The following is an 18,898-nucleotide window of genomic DNA, read 5'->3' as shown; positions in this document are numbered from 1 at the left end:
TGTTTGTTGGTTCCAAAGTCTAAATAGCGTCAGGACTTGGCTCCCACTTCGAAACGCTAGGCGGTACCAGAGACGATGGGATGAAACCCCTAAAAGAGGTCTGGCCCCAACAAGAGACCAGCACAGGGCACGGCACATTGCCGCTTGGAGAAATATCGTGATCTTTCATGTTCTCAGAAACAGGTTCTCTGGCGATGATTTGGTATCATTTATTTTGTCGGCCGACTGATTGCTGAGGGATCTTGAGAGAATGACACTTAAGGCTGCAACGCAAGCCGAAGGCTCGCAAATGCCGTCTTACTGGGTGCTGGATGAAGCTATTGGAATAGACATTCGATCGCACTAAACAATTCTGTACTTTATTCGTCTCGGTTTTACACGTATCGTCACTAAATATGGTATCACTCCTCAAAATCAGTCTGATAACTGGAGCCGCCCAGGTTTGGTATCCCAACTCCCGCAATGTAACCTCATATGCGCCCCAAACCATTATGCTCAAAGTAGCCGACGCCATCTTGCCAACCCTGCCTGAATCTTACCACGTACAATTACACCCAAAATATCGTTTCAACCATCGTCATATCAAATTTCGTTCATTAAAAACCTGGCCTGACTGATACCAGATACGTCTGCAATGTAACGGAGGCGGCCCCTCAAATACCGTCTCTGTCTTGGCGTGGCGTAGTCGCTCTTCAAGGCCATAGCGAGCGGCCACATGACAATGAGACCGGCCTCGCCCTTGAGCGGATCGTCTGGCTTTGTCGTGCCGCAGGGGAACTGAGAAACAATGACGCCGTACCCGTTCCAACTGCAAAAATACGGTACTGCTGAAACAATGTTCGCTACCCGGGCGCTCGCGGACTGAGCCAGATCGCCGTACTCGTCGTAGTCGCTCAAGCCTTCTCTACCAGCCGATGCTAACCATGAGCTGGCGCGGATCATCGTCGTAATGAGGTTGAGGTGAGAACACCATGTGACCAAATGCAACACAGCCATGGGTAAGTTGAAAAACTTGTACACTTGGCCGTCAAACGTGGGCTCGGTGTCGAGTTCTTCGTCGGTTCGGTCAAAGACCCATTCGGCGACCTCGACTTTCCACTGCGGATTCGGATTCTCGCTGAGCTTTCTGAACTCGTCTTCGAGTTTCCGGCATTTTTCGAGTAGCTCGAGCATCTTATCCACAGTCTCATCTGTAGGGTTTCTCGCCAGGGCGATGATGCGATCCACGCCCTGCTGGAGTTGGTTGCAGAGGAGATTGATGTCGACGGTGGCGCGATTCGAACGCTGAACCGCCTCATTGTACAGTAGCCATGAGTAGCCGGACATTTCCGACTCTTTGAATAGGTTCTGGACGGATATGCATTGGTTGCGTGTCATGGCGAACATTTCCCGACCCTCATCCGTCTCTAGGCACTTCTGGCCACGTACTTGAACAATCTTGGCGGCACCTTTGAGATGGCTGATGTATTCCTTCATTGAGTCCTTTGACATTAACGTCTGTAATATATCAGCATAGAGTAGAGCCATGACAATAATGATAGCTTACCTCGTAGAAAGCCAGCATCAGAACGGCCCCTAGGGTTTGATCGCTGTCGATCTCCTTGGGATCGGCAATCGCTTGGCCAACTGCTCGTAAAGCGGCCACATGGTGCTCTTGCGCACGAAGGAGGGCAGGGCCTCTTGCTCCTTTAGACTGTCGCATCGCCAGGGCGGCCATAGAGGTTGCCTTGAAGGCAGCTGAAAGGCAGACTGAGATCTGACCACGGCCGAGGAAACGCGGCAAAAAGGCATAATAGCCCCGAGCTGTTGGTGTCAAAGGTACGTTGACGAATTCGGAGAGAAAGAGACACGAGGCTTGCTCGTCGAGCGGATTCGTCAATCCTCCTGGAACGTTTTTGAAGCATTCGATGAGGTCACCCTCTTCATGTCCGATTTTGAATGGGGATGAGTTTCTTCTTGGCGGGCTTAATGACGATGTTTTGTCGCAACAGTATCCGGGCGACCCGATCTTAATTTTTGTCGATGAGTCGGCGGAAGACATATTGCTATCGGTGCTATTCGTTCTCATCTTCTTGAATTTGTCGGCGGACTTTGACGAATCGCGAACGACGGGGCCGTAGCCTGGGCAGTGTCTCTTCGACTTCGTGCATCTCATGCAGAAGGGCTTCGCCTCATCGCACTTGACCTTTCTTATCCTACACAACTTGCATCCGCCCGAGGGCTTCCCCGTGTAAACCATGTTGATGAGATTTCGTGTATTCCGGTAGTATGGATGGATGGAAAAGAAACCCAAGAACGATCCAATCTTAAAAAGGAAGGCGGGAGATGGGCTGAAGAAGGGGAAGGGAATCGGGGGGCAGACCCTGCGGCTGACTCGAGCAAGCTTTCGAGCTTGTCGCCTCCAGGGTTTTAAACCAGAGAGCCGGGAGATTAGTATCCTTGGCCCCCCCCTCCGACACGGACCAAGAGCAGAATGGAGTGTTCCTCAGGTCATGTGATGAGATTGAGCTGCTTGTGGTCATGGTTTCCGCTCGAATTGCTATCACAAACCCAGGCGAGGCCCTTTTGGTAACGGGTCGTGTCCTTCCCGCCCGCTTCAGCACGAGTGTCCGAGGACGGCATGCGCATGATATGATGTCGGTGCGCTCGGTTAGTCTGCAAGCCAAGATCACAGATCCCATCGTGTTTTGCATCTAGGCTATTTACAGCTTGACATATCCGCGGAACATTCGTTTAGATCTGATGCCCTAAATTTGGGAATCAAGCCCCTCGCTTATGGTTCACTCGACTGGGCGTGCAGGTGTGGAGGGCACCCAGGCACAGGAAGATTCTAAAAGATGATGCAGCTTAGGGCTTCGGATCATCACCAATTGCTGCAGGTAATGATGAAGCCGTGCACGCTGTCAACGTGTGACAGGAACCAAATGCGGCATCGTAACGCATGTGTTCTTTGACCTTTCCACGGTCTCGGTCTCGCACGGAGAAAGGGGGCGTTTCAAAGACACTGAGGGTGAACCTCCTCAGCTCTCTTTTTCGGGGTTAACATATCGGCCGAGCGCCCCTGAAGTTGTTTCGTTTCACTAGGTCTCTGACGGATCCGAAAACCACTACGCTTCACACGATCTGAGCTCTAAGGCGATCTGCTCCAGCTCTTTGCTTCGTCCAGCTTCCTCGAAGAGACGAACGTTGAGTCACACGGGGCAGCTACAACACTTGATGGCTGCAGAATAAGGATGACGTTGGCCATGTTTGACTCGTTTAGAACAAGGGCTTTCCTATCTAGGTAGTGGAAGGGAGAAGCTTGTTTTGATCTGGCCCGGATGTACTCCACAACCCGGCCGATCATGCCGTCCGATCAGGAGTTGAAGAAACACTGGGAGAGAAAGCTTCGATATCAAAGGAGCTTAGTACAGTGATCATCACGTATGAATGGCAAACGCGATCAGACTTAGCCTGTGCAATATGCACAAGGAACCCCCACATTCCGGGTTTGAAAATGGTCGAGGGCCAGCTGTTGCAACATCGAGTTGTTGAATGGAGGGCGTTGGTACGCAGTTCAAGAACACCGATGTGGCAAAGGTAGTGGTGCAACTTTATGGTGAGCAAGCAGCAGTCAAATCGGCGTTCTGGTATGGTGTTCTGGAATCGCATGTGGTTTGCCTCAAGATCAAATCGGTACGTTTCTGTCACAAAGTAGACTCGCTGCGGAAATCGATTTGTAAACAAGTGTTTAGCATTTTTGACATTATCAAAAAGAGGGCTAGAACTGTGACCTGTTCAGTGATTACAGTTGGCAGACGGCCCATTCCGGCTTTCCTCTGTTGTTATGTAACGAACGTGAGTATTGAGTCGCAGAATGCTCAGCAATTAGCCCAGAAAGCAAAAAGGGAAAGGGCATGTTATTGTCGATTTCCTTCCGTAAGATCGCAGGTCGCAATGATCGTACTCGGTCGCTCCGTTTCGATTCGCTGCCTTAATAGAGGATTCAATACTGAGTTTAAGAGAGTTGTCTAACGAGGGTCGGAAAGAGTTTCTCGGATCTGTCCTGTGTTTTAATTCCAATGCGTACAACCTGACACATTGTCAGTCAACGGCACATGATACCTCTGTGGGTTTGTGTTTGAAGAGTTGACAATTATACGTACGCACTTCTTGGACGGAACGGATAGAATTCATTAAATTTCCGCGACTTTCAGGCAGAGAATTATCACTGGGCTCAGTTGATTTTCTTGCTTGGGCCGGATAGTGGGACTCTCCCCTTTCGACGTGCAACTCACTCCGGCATACTCGAGCCTTCCGACGAAGACTCCATGGAGTTCTTCATCTGGCCAACGGTGAGTCTATGAATTCGAACAGTTTGACTCAGCGACAGCCGTTACTTACTTCGAAGTCATGAAGAAGTCCGTCATTCTCAGTGACCATGGCACGAGGCACCGCCTGCACCACAACACCCGCGAGCAAAAACAAAGCAATCTTGCCTCGCATTCAAAAGAGCTGTATTAATCGGCAGGTTGATGCTTCTAGAACGTAATTGTCTTTCAGAGATAAGTACTAGGTCGCCAACCATTTTATCCCCCCACTGGGGCGGTCACGGTAGTGCTGGAATATATGGATCATTGAGCAGTATTGCGATACGGTTGATCAAATGCTGCAAACTTTTGGTATTGAATATTGGGAATCCCGAGGGTTCATTTTCTGCGGGTCACATCAGATGTTTGAATTACTTGGAACTGACAAGCTCAAGATCCCCGTGCAGAGAATCGTGCATGGCGTAAGAGATCCTCTGGCTGGTCCAATCATGAAGTGGTCATCCGCGGAGTAAGTCGATCCTGCCATGAAACCAAAATTTACAGGCTAGGAATGCTCAACATGCTCCTGAGATCTTGTATCGTTGACGGCGTCAGACTTCGTCAAGAATGGTCATCCTAGGTCATAGTTATAAGGATAGGTGATATAAAACCGAGGAGAACCCTGATAATGTCTGTCGGTCTCTTGGATGGTACAGCGTCCGGCGAGGATGACTGATCACAAGTCTGATATTATGGGCCGCTCATCAAATGTCACCGGCCGCGTAAGACAAATTTCAGTTCGTGTTTGCAGCTATCTACGATCAGTCGCGTTTGGATATGTCGCATCGTTCGCAAACGAAGACATGTGCCTCGACCGTCGTATCGTCGTTCAATGATTGAAGCATGCTCTCATATGCCTAAGAGGAAGCATGTCGGATAACGTGAGCGGAGAATGAGATCTGAGTTGGGGCTTGCAGTATTTGCTGCCCAACAACCCATATACACCAAACGCGAGATTGGATTAGGATTTTCGGTTCGTCAGCCGCGTGAAACTTTGCATTGGAAAGTTGCGGTCCTCCGGAGGGGTCGTTGCTCGTCAGCTTCGGTGGCAAGGTTTGAGACCCGGCAAGACCCCCCACAGTGTATCCGCGTTATGTGGTCAACTCAAGGTTCCATTGTGTCTGGTCATGTTTTGACCCCACCCAGTAGATCGGGCATTTCAACGCTTTTATTGGAGAGAATTTCCCGAATTATCCCAGCTATCATCTACATAGGAAGACTACGCGGGTCTTGGGTGGGTGTGATATCTGGTGGGGGAGTGGGGTTGTTCCAACTTTAATGAGATGGATGGCGCAGGGATCCAGTGACTGACCAGAAGCTCTGGGATTTCCCTTCTCCCGTCGGCTGAAATTCCACTGACTATTTCTTTAGCTGTAATTCTGCTATCTTATGGTGGTTTGTGAACAGCATACCCTTCATGGTGCCCTAGGCCGTACTGAAGCAGGCTTCCTAATATTATACTTCCACCTTTTTGGGGCTGGAAAAGGCAAGATCTTCATACAAGTGTAATCAAGTGAGGCAAAGCGCTTTGGACAAGAGTCTCAGCCAAGCCTAGATCAATTTAAAAGGCGTGATTGTTCGAATGTGACAGTTTCCTGCTGTCTTGTGCAGTGTTGCTGTCGGCACGTGCACAAAGCTATCAAAAGAACAGCCGACTAATACCAAGACAGCATCTTCAAGCGATCCTCTCACGAGTCTAATCATCTTTTGTATGTTCAGTCAGCCCTATACTTTAATCGACAGCATAATCTGCCCACTGATAGTTCAGGGACGATGAACCGATTTGTTGGCTCGTGCCATGACAGCTTTAAACCGAGAAGGATTTCATCTCATCGACATCAGACCAAAGCTCTTACAGAACCCACACGCCGTTGTCATCATTGCTACTGCGCCTAAACTCAGGGCTTGCTTCAGTGCTACTGTCGTACTAGAAACCGGATCCCAGTATAGCAATCATCCCCTTCACTCTTCAAAGGACTGGGGGACACCTTACGGATCTCAATTCTCAATCTAACATCAAAGATGGTTGGATCCGCTTGAGCAATGGGCTTTTCCTGAATGCCCGATATGTAGCAATCTCAATATGCTGAGATACTTTTTTTTCCAGAAGAGTAGTTCTTTTGGGTACCCTGGTCCCTACTATCGTCATCCTTTGGCCGCATTTGTCTTGGGTGTTGTTCTTCCAACCGAAGGAGAAGACATACTCAATTCGAATCTAAAGCTATGACCCGCTGATTGTATATATTGTTGAGTTTCTGTCATGGGTGGAAAAAGCCTATTCACGACGTCTTGGGTAAGTTCATATCACCGTCAAGTCTCTGTGGCTAACAAGCTCCTTACAGGAAGCCGTTATTTGAGAGATCGACAGTGTACAACAATGGCGCTCAAGAGATAGATATGGGTCGAACAAGCAGCACCGCATATCTTCCTGACGAAGACCTCTACACACCGACTGACAACCATTTTCGCAATCGTCGAAGCCACATGCGATAGGTGCGGGACCCAGTTCCCAAATATGCTCCTCAACTAGACATTAGAAGATCCAAGCTGGCGCAAATTTGTGGAATGTCGCGACGTCGTGGCCCTCTCAGTCAAGGCTGTCCCCGGTAATGCATTATTCTGAAAGAGCTGGACGAACTCAGGGAGACTCGACCCGAGAACACTCTACGCTGGGTTAGCTCCTGAAAATGGTATCAAGACTGGTCTTAACATATGGACTCATGGCTAGATTAAGGTAGTTGATTTATGTTACGTCACTTTTGTCATCGGTATATCGACGAGGCATTCGAAAACTTTGCACTGAACACGACACGCATCAAGTGAAGGTCGATCGACATGTTTGCAATTGTGATTATATGTACAGAATTACATGACATAATTACAAAGCACTTCGTATCCAAGAGCCCGTACCCTCTTGAGCTCCAACTGACTTAAGTGCATTGCGAGTAGTACTGGTTCAAGACTGTGCATGTCGAGCCAGAAGCACAAACAGTCCCACCTGTCCATCCTTGTCCTCCACATTGACCATATTTAGGAACCGTTCCACTACCGCCACTCGCGGCTGTGGTCGTCGTCGTTCCAGCTCCGGTGCTGGTCACACCCGCCGCAGTGGTAGTCGTCCTTAAGGTAGTCGGACTGCTGCCACCACTTCCTCCGGCCGGTGTTGCGCTCGACGTCGCGGTGATGCGGGCAGTGCTCTGGGCAACGGTTGAGGCAAGTCCCGAGACCAGGGTAGGGCCGGGAACGGGGTAGACGAGAGGGCTCGTGTAGAGGTTGAAAAGAATGCCCGGGTCGTCCGATTTGTACAGCGCCGTGCCCTTGACGCCGGCTGGGGCAAGGGAACCTCCTCCAGTGACCTGTAGGTTGAAGCACTGCGGGTACGCCTGCGCGCCATTGACATTGCCGCCAGAGTGGAGAGCAATGATCTCGTGACGTAGCACATAGTTGCCTGGGGCCAGAGTCGAGGGGATCTGGACGGTCCATGTGAAGTTGTTGGCCATGAGGACATCATCGGCCCACTTGCCGTTGGTCAGAGACATGTCAATCAGACCACCAGCATCAATCTTGAAGAAGTTGAGGGTGGTCTTGTCGACAGACTCGCAATCGCCGGTACACTTGGCGAGATAGTCAATCACCGGGCCCTTGTGTGACTCTGGCCATGTGTTCCAGATGAGCTGTATGTTGGTGCCTGCGGCGACAGTGGCGTGTCCACCGGCCGGGCTTCCGTTCTTATGGCAGATAATGTCGCCAGTGCCGAAGTTGACTGGTTCAACGAAGCCATTATCAGGGGCATCGATCTTCCAGCCCACGACAGGACTCGTTGGAGGCGAGTACGTGAACGCAGGAGAATCCCAGCCCCGATAAGCGACGCCATTGGCGACAAGCCAGTCGACGTGGCCGTGGGCCGCGACGGTGGCCGCCAAGGCGAGTAGAATGGAGGGAGGAAGAAGATTGCCCATGGTTTCGACGGCTCTGTAATTTGCCTGCGTTTCCGAGAATCTGGTTGATGAGCGCTGCCTAGTTCAGGCAGAATGCGTTCTAGACAGACGAGGAGCGTGGCATATATAGTGCTGCATTGGTAGTACCAGACGGCGCGTTGACAGCGTCGGAATCACGGCATTCGATATAATTAATTGACACGCGAGCCAAGGTCTCTAGTCTATGGTGAAGCCCAGAGTCAGGCATCGTGCCATCGCGAGGTAGTCACGCTGACACGTTGGCGTAGCATACCAGATACAACTCCCGAGTCAAGAACAAGACAAACCACCCCGGAGAAGTTGATTCTTCTCCATTTCTCGTTGGTCTCCCGTATCCCTCCTTGCCTGACAACGCGGCAGGCACCTGTCACGAGCACACTCAGAGGAGACGCCATGATGGAATGCATTCATCCGTAATGCCTGAATTGGACGTTTGGTATAGTGCTACCTACCACAGGAAGACTTGATTGGGAGCTGACAAAGTAGTTGGGTGGACATTCCGGAGGGAGGCTATGTGTGGCCCTGAAACGTCGGTAGCGAAGAGGCGCCATTGGAAAAGAAAACTGCAGAATTAGGAAATCTCGGTCGGCTGCCACCGAGAAAATGTGACGACGCGCAGAAGGCCGGGGTTGCATCGGAGCACCGGAGTTGATGCTATATGATGATTGGTGGTTAAGGAAGGGAGGACCAACTTCATTTGGAGAAAATTTGGTCGGGATGTCAATCCTGCACTCCCTCCCGTAAATTTGATCCTTCTTAGTAAAGTGGTAGAATCTCGAGGAAGAATTTCGGGGGCGGCTTTCATACGTGTGGACTTTGAAGATTAAGAAACGCAGTCCATCCGCTGACGCTCCAAGATGATAAAAGGCGAGATCGATGTCGCTTCTAAATCATGGCTCTCACAGACAGGGAGATGCAGTTGATACTGTAATGCTATCATCATGTCTCTAGTGCTTTCGTTGCATTCCTTGTCATGCTTCGATTCCGATGGCCCTTGTTTCATCGAACAATAGAGACCAAGGTTTACACGATTTCCTAGCGGTGTCAAGCTTCCCTGTTCATGAGCCTATAGATAAAAAGGAAGCCACCGGCGGTGTCAGTTGGACCTAGACAGAGTTGGGGTAACCATCAAGGTTGGGTTCAGTAGTACTAGCAGTAGGAAACGTTAAGCGACACTGGTATACAGCATATGAACAAAAGTAAGGAGTGCCCCGCCCTTTGTACAGCATATGAACATTCAACACAAAGATCTATATGGATTGCCTGCTCGATACTAAGGCATTCAGTCGCTACCTAGACTACAGGATGTGATTATCACTCTAAAAATGTGTTGGAGCCTAGCCTTTGCCTCACAGCAAAGCTGCCCTCTTACGTATTCGTCTATGTAAATTTATGAAGTGCCAGAAACGAACCAAACTATGTGCAAAGTCTCGAAGCTCGAACGTGTCGCCTACTCAAATAGTTGGTCTCATAACGAGCATCGTTTCCCCGATCTAGCATATCTAGGATTTTCGGCGAGTGCTTATCTTCGAAATAAGAAGCTGCTTCAAGTTTTGAGCACTCGTGATGAGAATCACTGATTCGTTCTCACAAACACTTCCCGACGTCAGTCGTTGACCCTAATGGGCCTGGAGTTTCATTGAGACCCGCTCGTTTGGTCTGCCAGATCTGATATTGGGCATGCTGGTGGGTTTCCTTGCCATAAACGAGGCGACCAAATGGTGTAAAAGTTCTATGATAATCAAGCGATATGGAGTGAGAGTTTCGTGTTATCGTGCTTCCAGTGCTCAAATGCATATTCCAGCGAGTATGTCGATGCAATTCTCATGGCACAAGGGGATTTTGGTCAATTTCGTAATTAGACACTGGATCGCATGTCAAGGTCTGAGGCAGATTGAAATGGACCACACCAACTATGCCAGAAGCGGCACGGTGTGAACTAAGGGTACCTAGGGATTTTAGTCTCAAGGCGTTGAACTGACTGGTCCTTCAGGACTGGGAGTGAACGCATGACAGATAGTTGGTTGAAGTGAAAATCGACCGCGGCAAAACTGAAGAAATGACTTCAATGAACGCACGGGCCGTAGCTACACATTTTGTAAAGTCGTGCAAATCACCTTTGGGACTAAATGTGATAAGGAACATGAAGCTCAGAAGTGTCCAAGATCTGAAGATATCTGCGATTTGAAGTTCGCCTTCTCATCCCGAGTTACGGAGTATACTACGGAGCTTAATCAAAGTATGTCGACCGCATCGCGCTTACCATCGTTTCCAATGTTCTCCATTGGTTGAGGATTCAGAGTTGTGCTTCCAGCCTCATGCACACTCTCATATGAATGCCGTGAGTTGAGCATGAGATTTATGAATGAGTGAGGCGGTCACAAAACACCGCACATTCCCCTCCTGAAGCGCTACTCAACGACGATTGAGATGACTCATGACGTGCACTAAGATACGGAGGACGGACAGAGGCAGAAAAATCCCCATTAAAGTCATTTCTAGATCATTTCTAGAAGCATCGTGACTAATTGGCAAATCCCCTTTTGATTGAAGATCCGGGAGAGTGCACCGAAATAGGCCTTGAAACTAACGACGTGTCTTCAGGTTGCAGTGCTAGACCCCAGTCAGGGGGCGGTTTGTCACCGTGAGACAAATTAGGGTGGCATGAGCGGCCCCTGCATCAATGCGATCTCCGGGCCAATTTTGTTTACTTCACGTGATCTCCAGTGGGGGAATTTCCTCCCCCCTTTGGCCTTGGGAATTTCGTCGATTCCGAAAGAATTGAACACGACAACCTTGACTTTATCCTCCCAAAAGGAAGGGGTCAAGCAGTGCGGAAACACACCATGTCGACGACTAAACATGAACGGAACAACGACGAGTGGAAGGGCCCGCGACGGCTTCCCTCCGTCAAGGAGAAGCTGTCGAGCTTCGTGCGCCGCGGCCGGGAAAAAGCAAAGAAGACAACACTGTCTGTCTTGGGCGAGTCACGACAGGAGCGGCCATCCCTGGACGAGAGCATGAAAGCTCTCCCGCGGGTCCAGGTGTCAGATTTCGGGACCTCGAGTCTTGAGATCGACCTGCAGTCTCTTGAGGCTTTCCGCATTGCGCCGTCGCAGCCCGCGAGGGGAGCAGAGCAAGCGAAGCAGGTCAAGAAGACTTCTTCGCGGACCTCAACAATGACGCCAATCGCCGACATGTTTGCCAGAAAGGCGACAACAGCTGCACTCTCCACGGTCGACATGAGGACCCTCAACAAATCCTCGCCGTCATTACTCACCTCTGTCGCCAGCAGCAAGCCTGCCGAAGCACGTCGCCCTGGTCAAGCTCCCTCCATGTCTTCGAGGTCCACTGTTGTTGCTACTGCTGCTGCACCAAGCACTGCATCGAGCGTGATCATCATCAACAACAACAGCTCGACCGGCCAGCCACAATCACACACCTCGAAACCCTGGCCACCACCAGAGACTCCCCGCACAGCTGCAGCACCCATTCGCACTCAGTTTTCCACGGCATCGACTTCGACATCGAACCAAGCCAACAAGCTGCCGCTTCACGAACCCCCACGACGCGCCGCCTTCGTACCGGCCTACGTCCCGTCACGGGCCGCCCCAATCGTCACGCCAGTTGGCCCTGTCATTAGGCCCCACCACCAAAATGCCGACACCGTTGCCAGACAGCAACGGCTGCAGCACAACACGGAAAAGCGCCACTCGAATCCCTCAGGAATGCCCTCGTCGTCAACGACGACCACGACCGCCCCTGCGCCGAACAAGCTTCTCCTCGCAGAAATCACCAACACAGACCGGAGACGGTCTTGGCAACCGGCGCCGACATCGGTCCCATCAGCTGCGGGAACGCCAACATCGTCCGGCCCACCATCCGCATCCGCCCCGTGGCGAGGTCGCGATCTTGATGGCAGCAGCAGCAAGAGAGCATCATCCCGCATCGCTTCGGACCGCCTCGCCTGGATCCGCGAGCTAGAGGAGGGCAAGAAGAAGAAGTCGACAATCAATGGCGATCTTCCCGTTCTTAGGAACATGCAAGGCAGCGTGGCAGACAAGCTAGCCAAGTTTGAGCAGCAGAAGCAGCAGCAACAAATGCAGCAGCAGATCCCCCTCACCCGGTCCAACTCGACCAGGAGCCGCATCTCGTCTGTCGCCGATACCACCTTCTCCTCGTACAACGGCCCGGCCACCGCCCGATCGTCTCTCGATACCTGCCGCACCTCCTCCGTTTTCTCGCACTACGATGACTCGTTCCGCGAGAAGATGGAGATCATCACGGGAGCTGCCAACAAGACAGCCGACGAGGAGAATGAGGAGAAGCCTGCCCTGACCAAGGTCACGGCTACTTTTGTGCCGATCGAAAAGAAGGAGCCCATTGTGGCACCTGTCACCCAGGCTGCGGAAGACGAGAGCGCAGCAAAGACCGCTCCCGAGGATGTTGCGCCTGTCTCACCAGCAGTGGAGAAGATTGAGCCCGCCACGACCGATGCACCCATCCCGGCAGATGTTCCTCTTCCGGAAGACGTTGAAGAGAAGGCCGGCCCGATCGAGGTCCCGACCATCTCTGTGTCATCAGAGACCGAGAAGATGGAGCCCACCACGAGCGAGGCTCCTCTTGCGGCGGACGTTCCTCTCCCGGAGGATGTGGAGGTCGAGGAGAAGCCCGCCCCCGAGGAAGTCCCGTCTGTCTCTGTGTCAGTGGAGAAGGCGGAGCCCATCGCGATTGATGCTGATCGTGCGACGGATGAAGCAGCAGAGGAGAAGCCCACTGTGGCCGAAGTCTCCACTGCCGTTGTGGCAGCCGGCGAGATGACCAAGCCTACCTGCGCCGATGGGCCTCAATCCGTTTGATTTTGGTCACTTATCTTAGTTGGACGACAGAGTGTGTCCGCATTTTTGTTTTCTTGTTTTATTTTGCATCCGAAGAGATGTAGGCGCGCAGCGCACAGTTTGATACCAGTAGAGCTTTCTCTACTCTTTTGCATGATATTCCCCCCCACACCCCAAAGACAATTCGCTGAGACTAGATTCTCCAGCGCTGGGTTTTGTTAGGAGCGTTTCTATTCACCAGGCTTGGGAGTTTGCATTGTTTCTTGTGTACTAGCTGTAAGATGATAATGATAAGATGTCTATAACGATGGAAATTCAAATTGCCATGCACTTCGGCGATATTACCGAATGAAGTTACTTGAAGTCACGATGTGAGCTGAAGTGAGGGAACATAACTGATGTTATGCGTGTACAGTCAGAATTTTGTATACGTGTGCATTGATCAAGTACTCATCAAGCTATCCTGGAGACATGCATTCCTGCGCGCGTGCATGTAACCGTTAGTTGCGTCTAACCGATGTCAACGACTTTTTACCCGCTTGGGTCTCAATCCGGTCGTGAACATTCTTTAATATCACCATTGGCATTGATTATATGTTTTTACTTGCTGACTCGAAATTCCTGACAGATGAAGACAGCTGCGGGATCATCCGTCCAATCACCTTACATATTGGCATACATCATTCACCATCCCTAAGATGATGCAACACGGGCTCCTAGAATGCGATCCCCCCATTGAAACATGAGAAAACATCTAGATAATCCCCTTGAGAGGAGCATATCTAACCGCCGGCTTGAGTATCATCTGCAACCTTGACATATTGTTCAACTGCCCTTCTACTGTCAAGATGGGGGCTGGCTTATCAGCAAGCTCCGGTGACATTTCGCGACAAATTTCCCTTAAGTGCCCAGATAAGAAGGTGGGGGCGTTGCCGCGCTGATCGCAGTCGGCGCGTTCCGGTTTTGCTTCCCCTCAACAACTCGGACCGGTCCGGCGGTCTCCATTTCCCCCGATGACCGGTCATTGCCCGCTTCACGCACCAGAGGTCAAACGACGGCGGTCACCTTGTTCGTCTGATCGTGTCCGAGTTGTCTCACCCCATGGCTTTTGCTAGGTCTGCTACCTCTCAGGAGTTATCTTTTGCAAGTAATACTCAGTCACAAGTTGTCTTCAACGCGAGCGTGCGAACATCAGTCGAGTACCATGGAGGAACGTCGCGACGACGAACAGGGACTGGGAGAAGATAAACAAACTGGACTCAACTCCGTGATGTCTCATCGATCCTCGAACGATCACGGAAGCATCGAAGCTTTTTCTAGTGCCCCTCAGCACACACTTCAAACTCCAAAGCCCGCATTGGACACAAGTAAGTTTGAGCCAACTCAAGCTCTTCTGCCTCGAAAGCCCTTTGGACGAGCTCTAAAGAGACCCAAGTAGACGATGAGCTCCACGACGACGAAATCGAGTATCCCGACGGCGGGCTCCAGGCCTGGATGGTGGTGGTCGGCGCGTGGTGCGCCATGATACCGCCGATGGGCATCATCAACACCATTTCCGTGCTCCAAGGCTGGCTGCTGCAAAACGAGCTCAAGGGCGTACCTGAAAGCAAAGCGGGATGGATCTTTTCTTGTTATGCGTTTTTCATCACGGCTTGCGGGGCACAAATTGGTCGGTATTCTCTGGAGTGCCGGTAACCCAACCGAGACTGACGATGGAGTCAATCACAGGACCAGTGTTTGACGCATTCGATATCAGGGTGCTACTCATCCCAGGCTCCATTGGCATGATTGCCTCAATGATCTTCCTCAGCTTGTCGACAGGTAAACCCCCTCACACCAGCATCGCACCGACAGCACCATGGTCCGCATCAGTGCTGACACAACGCCTACGTACCCAGAGTTCTACCAAATGCTCCTCTCCTTCGGCGTCTGCGGCGGCATCAGCGCCGCCTTCCTCTTCAACCCGGCCCTCTCCGCCATAGGCCACTGGTTCAACGAGCGCCGCGCCTTCGCGACAGGCGTAGCCTGCACGGCCGGCGGCCTCGGCGGCATCGGCTTCTCCCTCATCATCCAGTACCTCGCGCCACGCATAGGCTTCCCCTGGGCCATGCGCATCATCGCCTTCATCTCGACGGGCAGCCTGGTCGTCACGAACCTCTTCCTCCGGAAACGCCTCCCGCCCAAACGCAAAGCCAAGGCCCTGATCGACTTTCGCCTTCTGCGCGACTCCAAGTTCGGCGTTACCGTGGTGGCCGTCTTCTTTGTCGAGTTTGCCGTCTTTATACCCTATTCGTACATATCGTCCTACGCTATTGAAAAGGGGCTCGGCCTGCAGAAGTCCTTCCTCCTCAACGTCCTGCTCAACGCTGGCGCGATACCGGGCCGGATGTTACCGGGTTACATTGCCGACCGCGTGGGCGCCTTCAACACAATGTGCGTCACATCCCTCTGCTGCGGCGTCTTGATTCTGGGTTTGTGGCTCGCCGCCGGCGACGTGGACGCCAAGATCATGTCCTTTACCACACTATTTGGATTCTGGTCGGGTGCGGCCATCAGCTTGTCGCCGGTGTGTATCTCGCGCGTCTGCAAGATTGAGGACTATGGCAAGTCGACGGGCATGGCGTACTTCATTGCCAGCTTTGGTGCGCTGGTAGGTATTCCCTTGGCCGGGTTCCTGTTGAAGACGGGGACCGAGCCTTATCGGAACTTGATCATCTTCGCGGGGGCGGCGTACATGGTTGCATTTGTTGCATTCTGTGGTGCTAGGGGCATCGCGGGCGGGTGGAAACCAGCGTTGTTCTAGAGGAATCGCAACTTGTGGATGAGCCCTAATAAGCGAAAGCTTAGCGGCGAAAAGTAGCATTTGAACAACTGGGTGATAAGAAAAGATGCCGAGCAAAGGGATCAGCAGGATTGATCGTGGCATTGATGGTAGTATTGATGGTTGCGATAATGTTCTCAGTAGCAGCAGCGCTGTCAGTAGTATCAAGAACATAAGTAGCCAGCTCAGTTACTTCACCCACTTGCCAGGGTACCGCAGCGAGATGGTGTCAACTGTCAAGACAGAATTCATGTTCATGTTTCTCATCATCTATTGTCGACTAATCATCACAATTATTGTGCCTAACTGGTCAAGCTGTTCAATCATTTCGGCTATGATGTAAACCACATCTTGTCATTCACAATTCTTCGTCGGCCGAAGTGCGGGAATGCCAGACTCCACTAGCCGGAGATGAGATTCCTTTCCGCCACATCGCGCACCAAGCCTGCAATCTTGCAAGTGGGCTTTAACATGACTGATTTGATGGTATCCAAGACTGGTTACGGCATTCCCCTTGACGAATAAGTCATTTCACTAGATAGCTCAATTCACTTTGACAACTTCTGTACCTCAACGAGCGGACAAGAGCGATAGTGAAGGGGCGTTAGTCAGACTGTGCATGTGGGCCGACGCTGTACTTCGCACCCTCCGTTTCCGCAGAACTACTATCCCGCAATTTGACTCATTGGAACGTAACAATTGCCGTTTGGATTCCTGCTTAGCCAGAAATGGCAATCACTGTCCGGTGGCTCTGAAATGCTGTAGCGGGAATAAACCCAACAAACTCGAGACTGACCTGGGATGTTATGCGTATAAGAGGTGTATGCATTAAATGGGCTCATGCTGTGTACTCCAAACTTTCACCACCACTAACATCCATTCATGATCACTTAGCTAGCGCTAAGCCATACCTCACGCACTAGCACGGCTTATCACAAGTTGGAAGAGGAGGCGATGGCTGCCTAATTATAATGGACAACTCTTAATATCCAATCAAACATCGCGTAGCCAACATCACCAATCGTCAACAACACAATGACCCCTCAGTGCCATTTTATATAAAAAGGAACCCGTCTGATAGATCGAGTTCACACTGGATAAGTCTATTGGCCAACCTAAAGAACTTCTTACCCTCCAAGAACGAATTTCAGTTTCTCGAATCTTGTATCACGCCATGGCAGATAGCGCTCCCAAAGAAGCCGAGCCGGAGCGGCGCGAGGCTCTTGACATCCTCGATGCCAAAGCCTCTCAGTTGGTGAATCTAATCAAGAAAAGCAAGCACTTCATTGCCTTTACCGGTGCAGGTATCTCTACCTCTGCAGGTGAGCTTTATCCTCCATTAATATGAGATGCAAGTCGCGCGATTCGGCTGGGCCGCCCTAGTTGTTTGGTCTACATAATCAAAAAAACATTCGGGGCTGAACAATGGTAACTTAGGAATTCCCGACTTCCGCGGACCTGAAGGTGCCTGGACACTCAGAGCCCAGGGAAGACAGAGAACGGGCAAGACGACGGACACGCTCCAGGCCATCCCTACCAAGACGCACATGGCGCTCGTTGAGCTGCAGGACCGCGGCATATTAAAGTATCTCGTCAGTCAAAACTGCGACGGCTTGCACCGGAAGAGTGGAATTCTACCAGTAAGCTTCTGGCTTATCACTGCTGGGGTTCGGAGAGTTGATCAGACAATGGCTTACGCTTGTTATTATCCTTCGTCCAGGAGAAGATTTCCGAGCTTCATGGAAATAGTAACCGCGAGCATTGCAAAGACTGCGGTAAAGAATACCTCCGAGGTATCGTACCCCCTTTTCATCACCAAACCCTTATCATCACTGCAGATACTAACGGAGAACAACCAGACTTCCGCGCCGTGGCAACCTACGAAAAATCAATCCGCGACCACCGCACCGGCCGCAAATGCCCCCTCTGCAACGGCACCCTCCTCGACACAATCATAAACTTTGGCGAATACCTCCCCGCTCAACCCCTCGCCCTCGCCCGCTCCAACGCACGAAAAGCAGACCTCTGCCTCGCCCTCGGATCTTCCCTGACCGTGCCCCCCGCCTGCACGATCCCCGAAACCGTCGGCAAGAAGAAGCGCACAAAGACGTACCCGGACGGCGGGACGCTCGTGATTTGTAACTTGCAGAGTACCCCGCTGGATGACCTGAGCGAGGAGCTCCGCGTATGGGCCACGACGGATGATTTGATGGATCGGGTGATGGAGAAACTCGAAATCCCTATCCCGCGGTTTGTGCTGAGGCGGAGGTTGGTGGTTGAGGTTGAGGCGGTAGGGGAGGAGAGGTATCAGCTTACGGCGAGGGGTGTGGATGTCGACGGCACGCCCGCGAGCTTTTTGCAGTCTGTGAGGATGCAAGGGAACAGGCGCGTTGCGCGGACCGAGCCGTTTACGATTCCTTTCCGGAGCGAGTTGGCTGCTGAGGCCAAGATCATGGCGGAGCTAGAGTTTATGGGACACTATGGCGAGCCTGTCTTGGAGATTGGGATGGAGTATAACGGAGAGGAGAAGCTGGAGAGGATGTATCTGCTGGAATATGATCCTTCGACTGGGGCTTGGAAGGTTAGTACACAAGATGATGGGACTTTTGCTGGGCGGGGTGGCACGGCCGGGACAGACGAGGACATGGAGGATTCGCTGATGATTTCGGCCGAGGACGCGGGTGTGCCTAGCCATATCATCGCCTCGTCTGCGGCCAGTGAGGTCATCGACCTAACTTCACCTTGAGGTAGCGTGCCTGCTTCTGGAGGACTGAATAACGAACGGTTGATCTGGCATGAGAAGTAGCTCTCTGCTGTCGGGATTTCGAAAAGGATTAAGTATGTCATCTATCTCTTGATGAACGAATCCATCAATCGTAATGAGTAGCAAATCAGAAATGACATCCGAGAACA

At 51.5% G+C, this 18,898-nt stretch overlaps 5 protein-coding genes across 5 annotated transcripts; 3 read left to right on the top strand and 2 right to left on the bottom strand.

Moving 5' to 3' along the window:
* Window positions 1-582: 582 nt before the first annotated feature.
* CCOS01_12231 (uncharacterized protein) lies at window positions 583-2,239 on the bottom strand (the record flags this gene model as incomplete). The annotated part of the gene is made up of 2 exons (XM_060460380.1): window positions 583-1,497; window positions 1,547-2,239. 2 exons carry the CDS (start codon window positions 2,237-2,239, stop codon window positions 583-585), a joined length of 1,608 nt encoding a protein of 535 aa, XP_060309323.1.
* Window positions 2,240-7,279: 5,040 nt separating this feature from the next.
* On the bottom strand, window positions 7,280-8,308 carry CCOS01_12230 (glycosyl hydrolase family 61; the record flags this gene model as incomplete). The annotated part of the gene is made up of 1 exon (XM_060460379.1): window positions 7,280-8,308. One exon carries the CDS (start codon window positions 8,306-8,308, stop codon window positions 7,280-7,282), a length of 1,029 nt encoding a protein of 342 aa, XP_060309322.1.
* Window positions 8,309-11,172: 2,864 nt separating this feature from the next.
* CCOS01_12229 (uncharacterized protein) lies at window positions 11,173-13,185 on the top strand (the record flags this gene model as incomplete). Its single annotated transcript, XM_060460378.1, has 1 exon — window positions 11,173-13,185. One exon carries the CDS (start codon window positions 11,173-11,175, stop codon window positions 13,183-13,185), a length of 2,013 nt encoding a protein of 670 aa, XP_060309321.1.
* A 1,183-nt stretch (window positions 13,186-14,368) lies between these two features.
* Window positions 14,369-15,967, top strand: CCOS01_12228 (riboflavin transporter MCH5; the record flags this gene model as incomplete). The annotated part of the gene is made up of 4 exons (XM_060460377.1): window positions 14,369-14,531; window positions 14,603-14,833; window positions 14,893-14,985; window positions 15,063-15,967. 4 exons carry the CDS (start codon window positions 14,369-14,371, stop codon window positions 15,965-15,967), a joined length of 1,392 nt encoding a protein of 463 aa, XP_060309320.1.
* A 1,192-nt stretch (window positions 15,968-17,159) lies between these two features.
* On the top strand, window positions 17,160-18,731 carry CCOS01_12227 (NAD-dependent deacetylase sirtuin-7; the record flags this gene model as incomplete). Its single annotated transcript, XM_060460376.1, has 4 exons — window positions 17,160-17,307; window positions 17,423-17,625; window positions 17,706-17,778; window positions 17,845-18,731. 4 exons carry the CDS (start codon window positions 17,160-17,162, stop codon window positions 18,729-18,731), a joined length of 1,311 nt encoding a protein of 436 aa, XP_060309319.1.
* Window positions 18,732-18,898: the final 167 nt, after the last annotated feature.

Source organism: Colletotrichum costaricense, assembly GCF_030867565.1.
Source record: "Colletotrichum costaricense strain IMI 309622 chromosome Unknown Scaffold_14.1, whole genome shotgun sequence".
Classification (NCBI taxonomy): domain Eukaryota; kingdom Fungi; phylum Ascomycota; class Sordariomycetes; order Glomerellales; family Glomerellaceae; genus Colletotrichum; species Colletotrichum costaricense.
The sequence above is the reverse complement of the archived record's forward strand: the minus strand, read 5'-3'. Positions and strand labels throughout refer to the sequence as shown.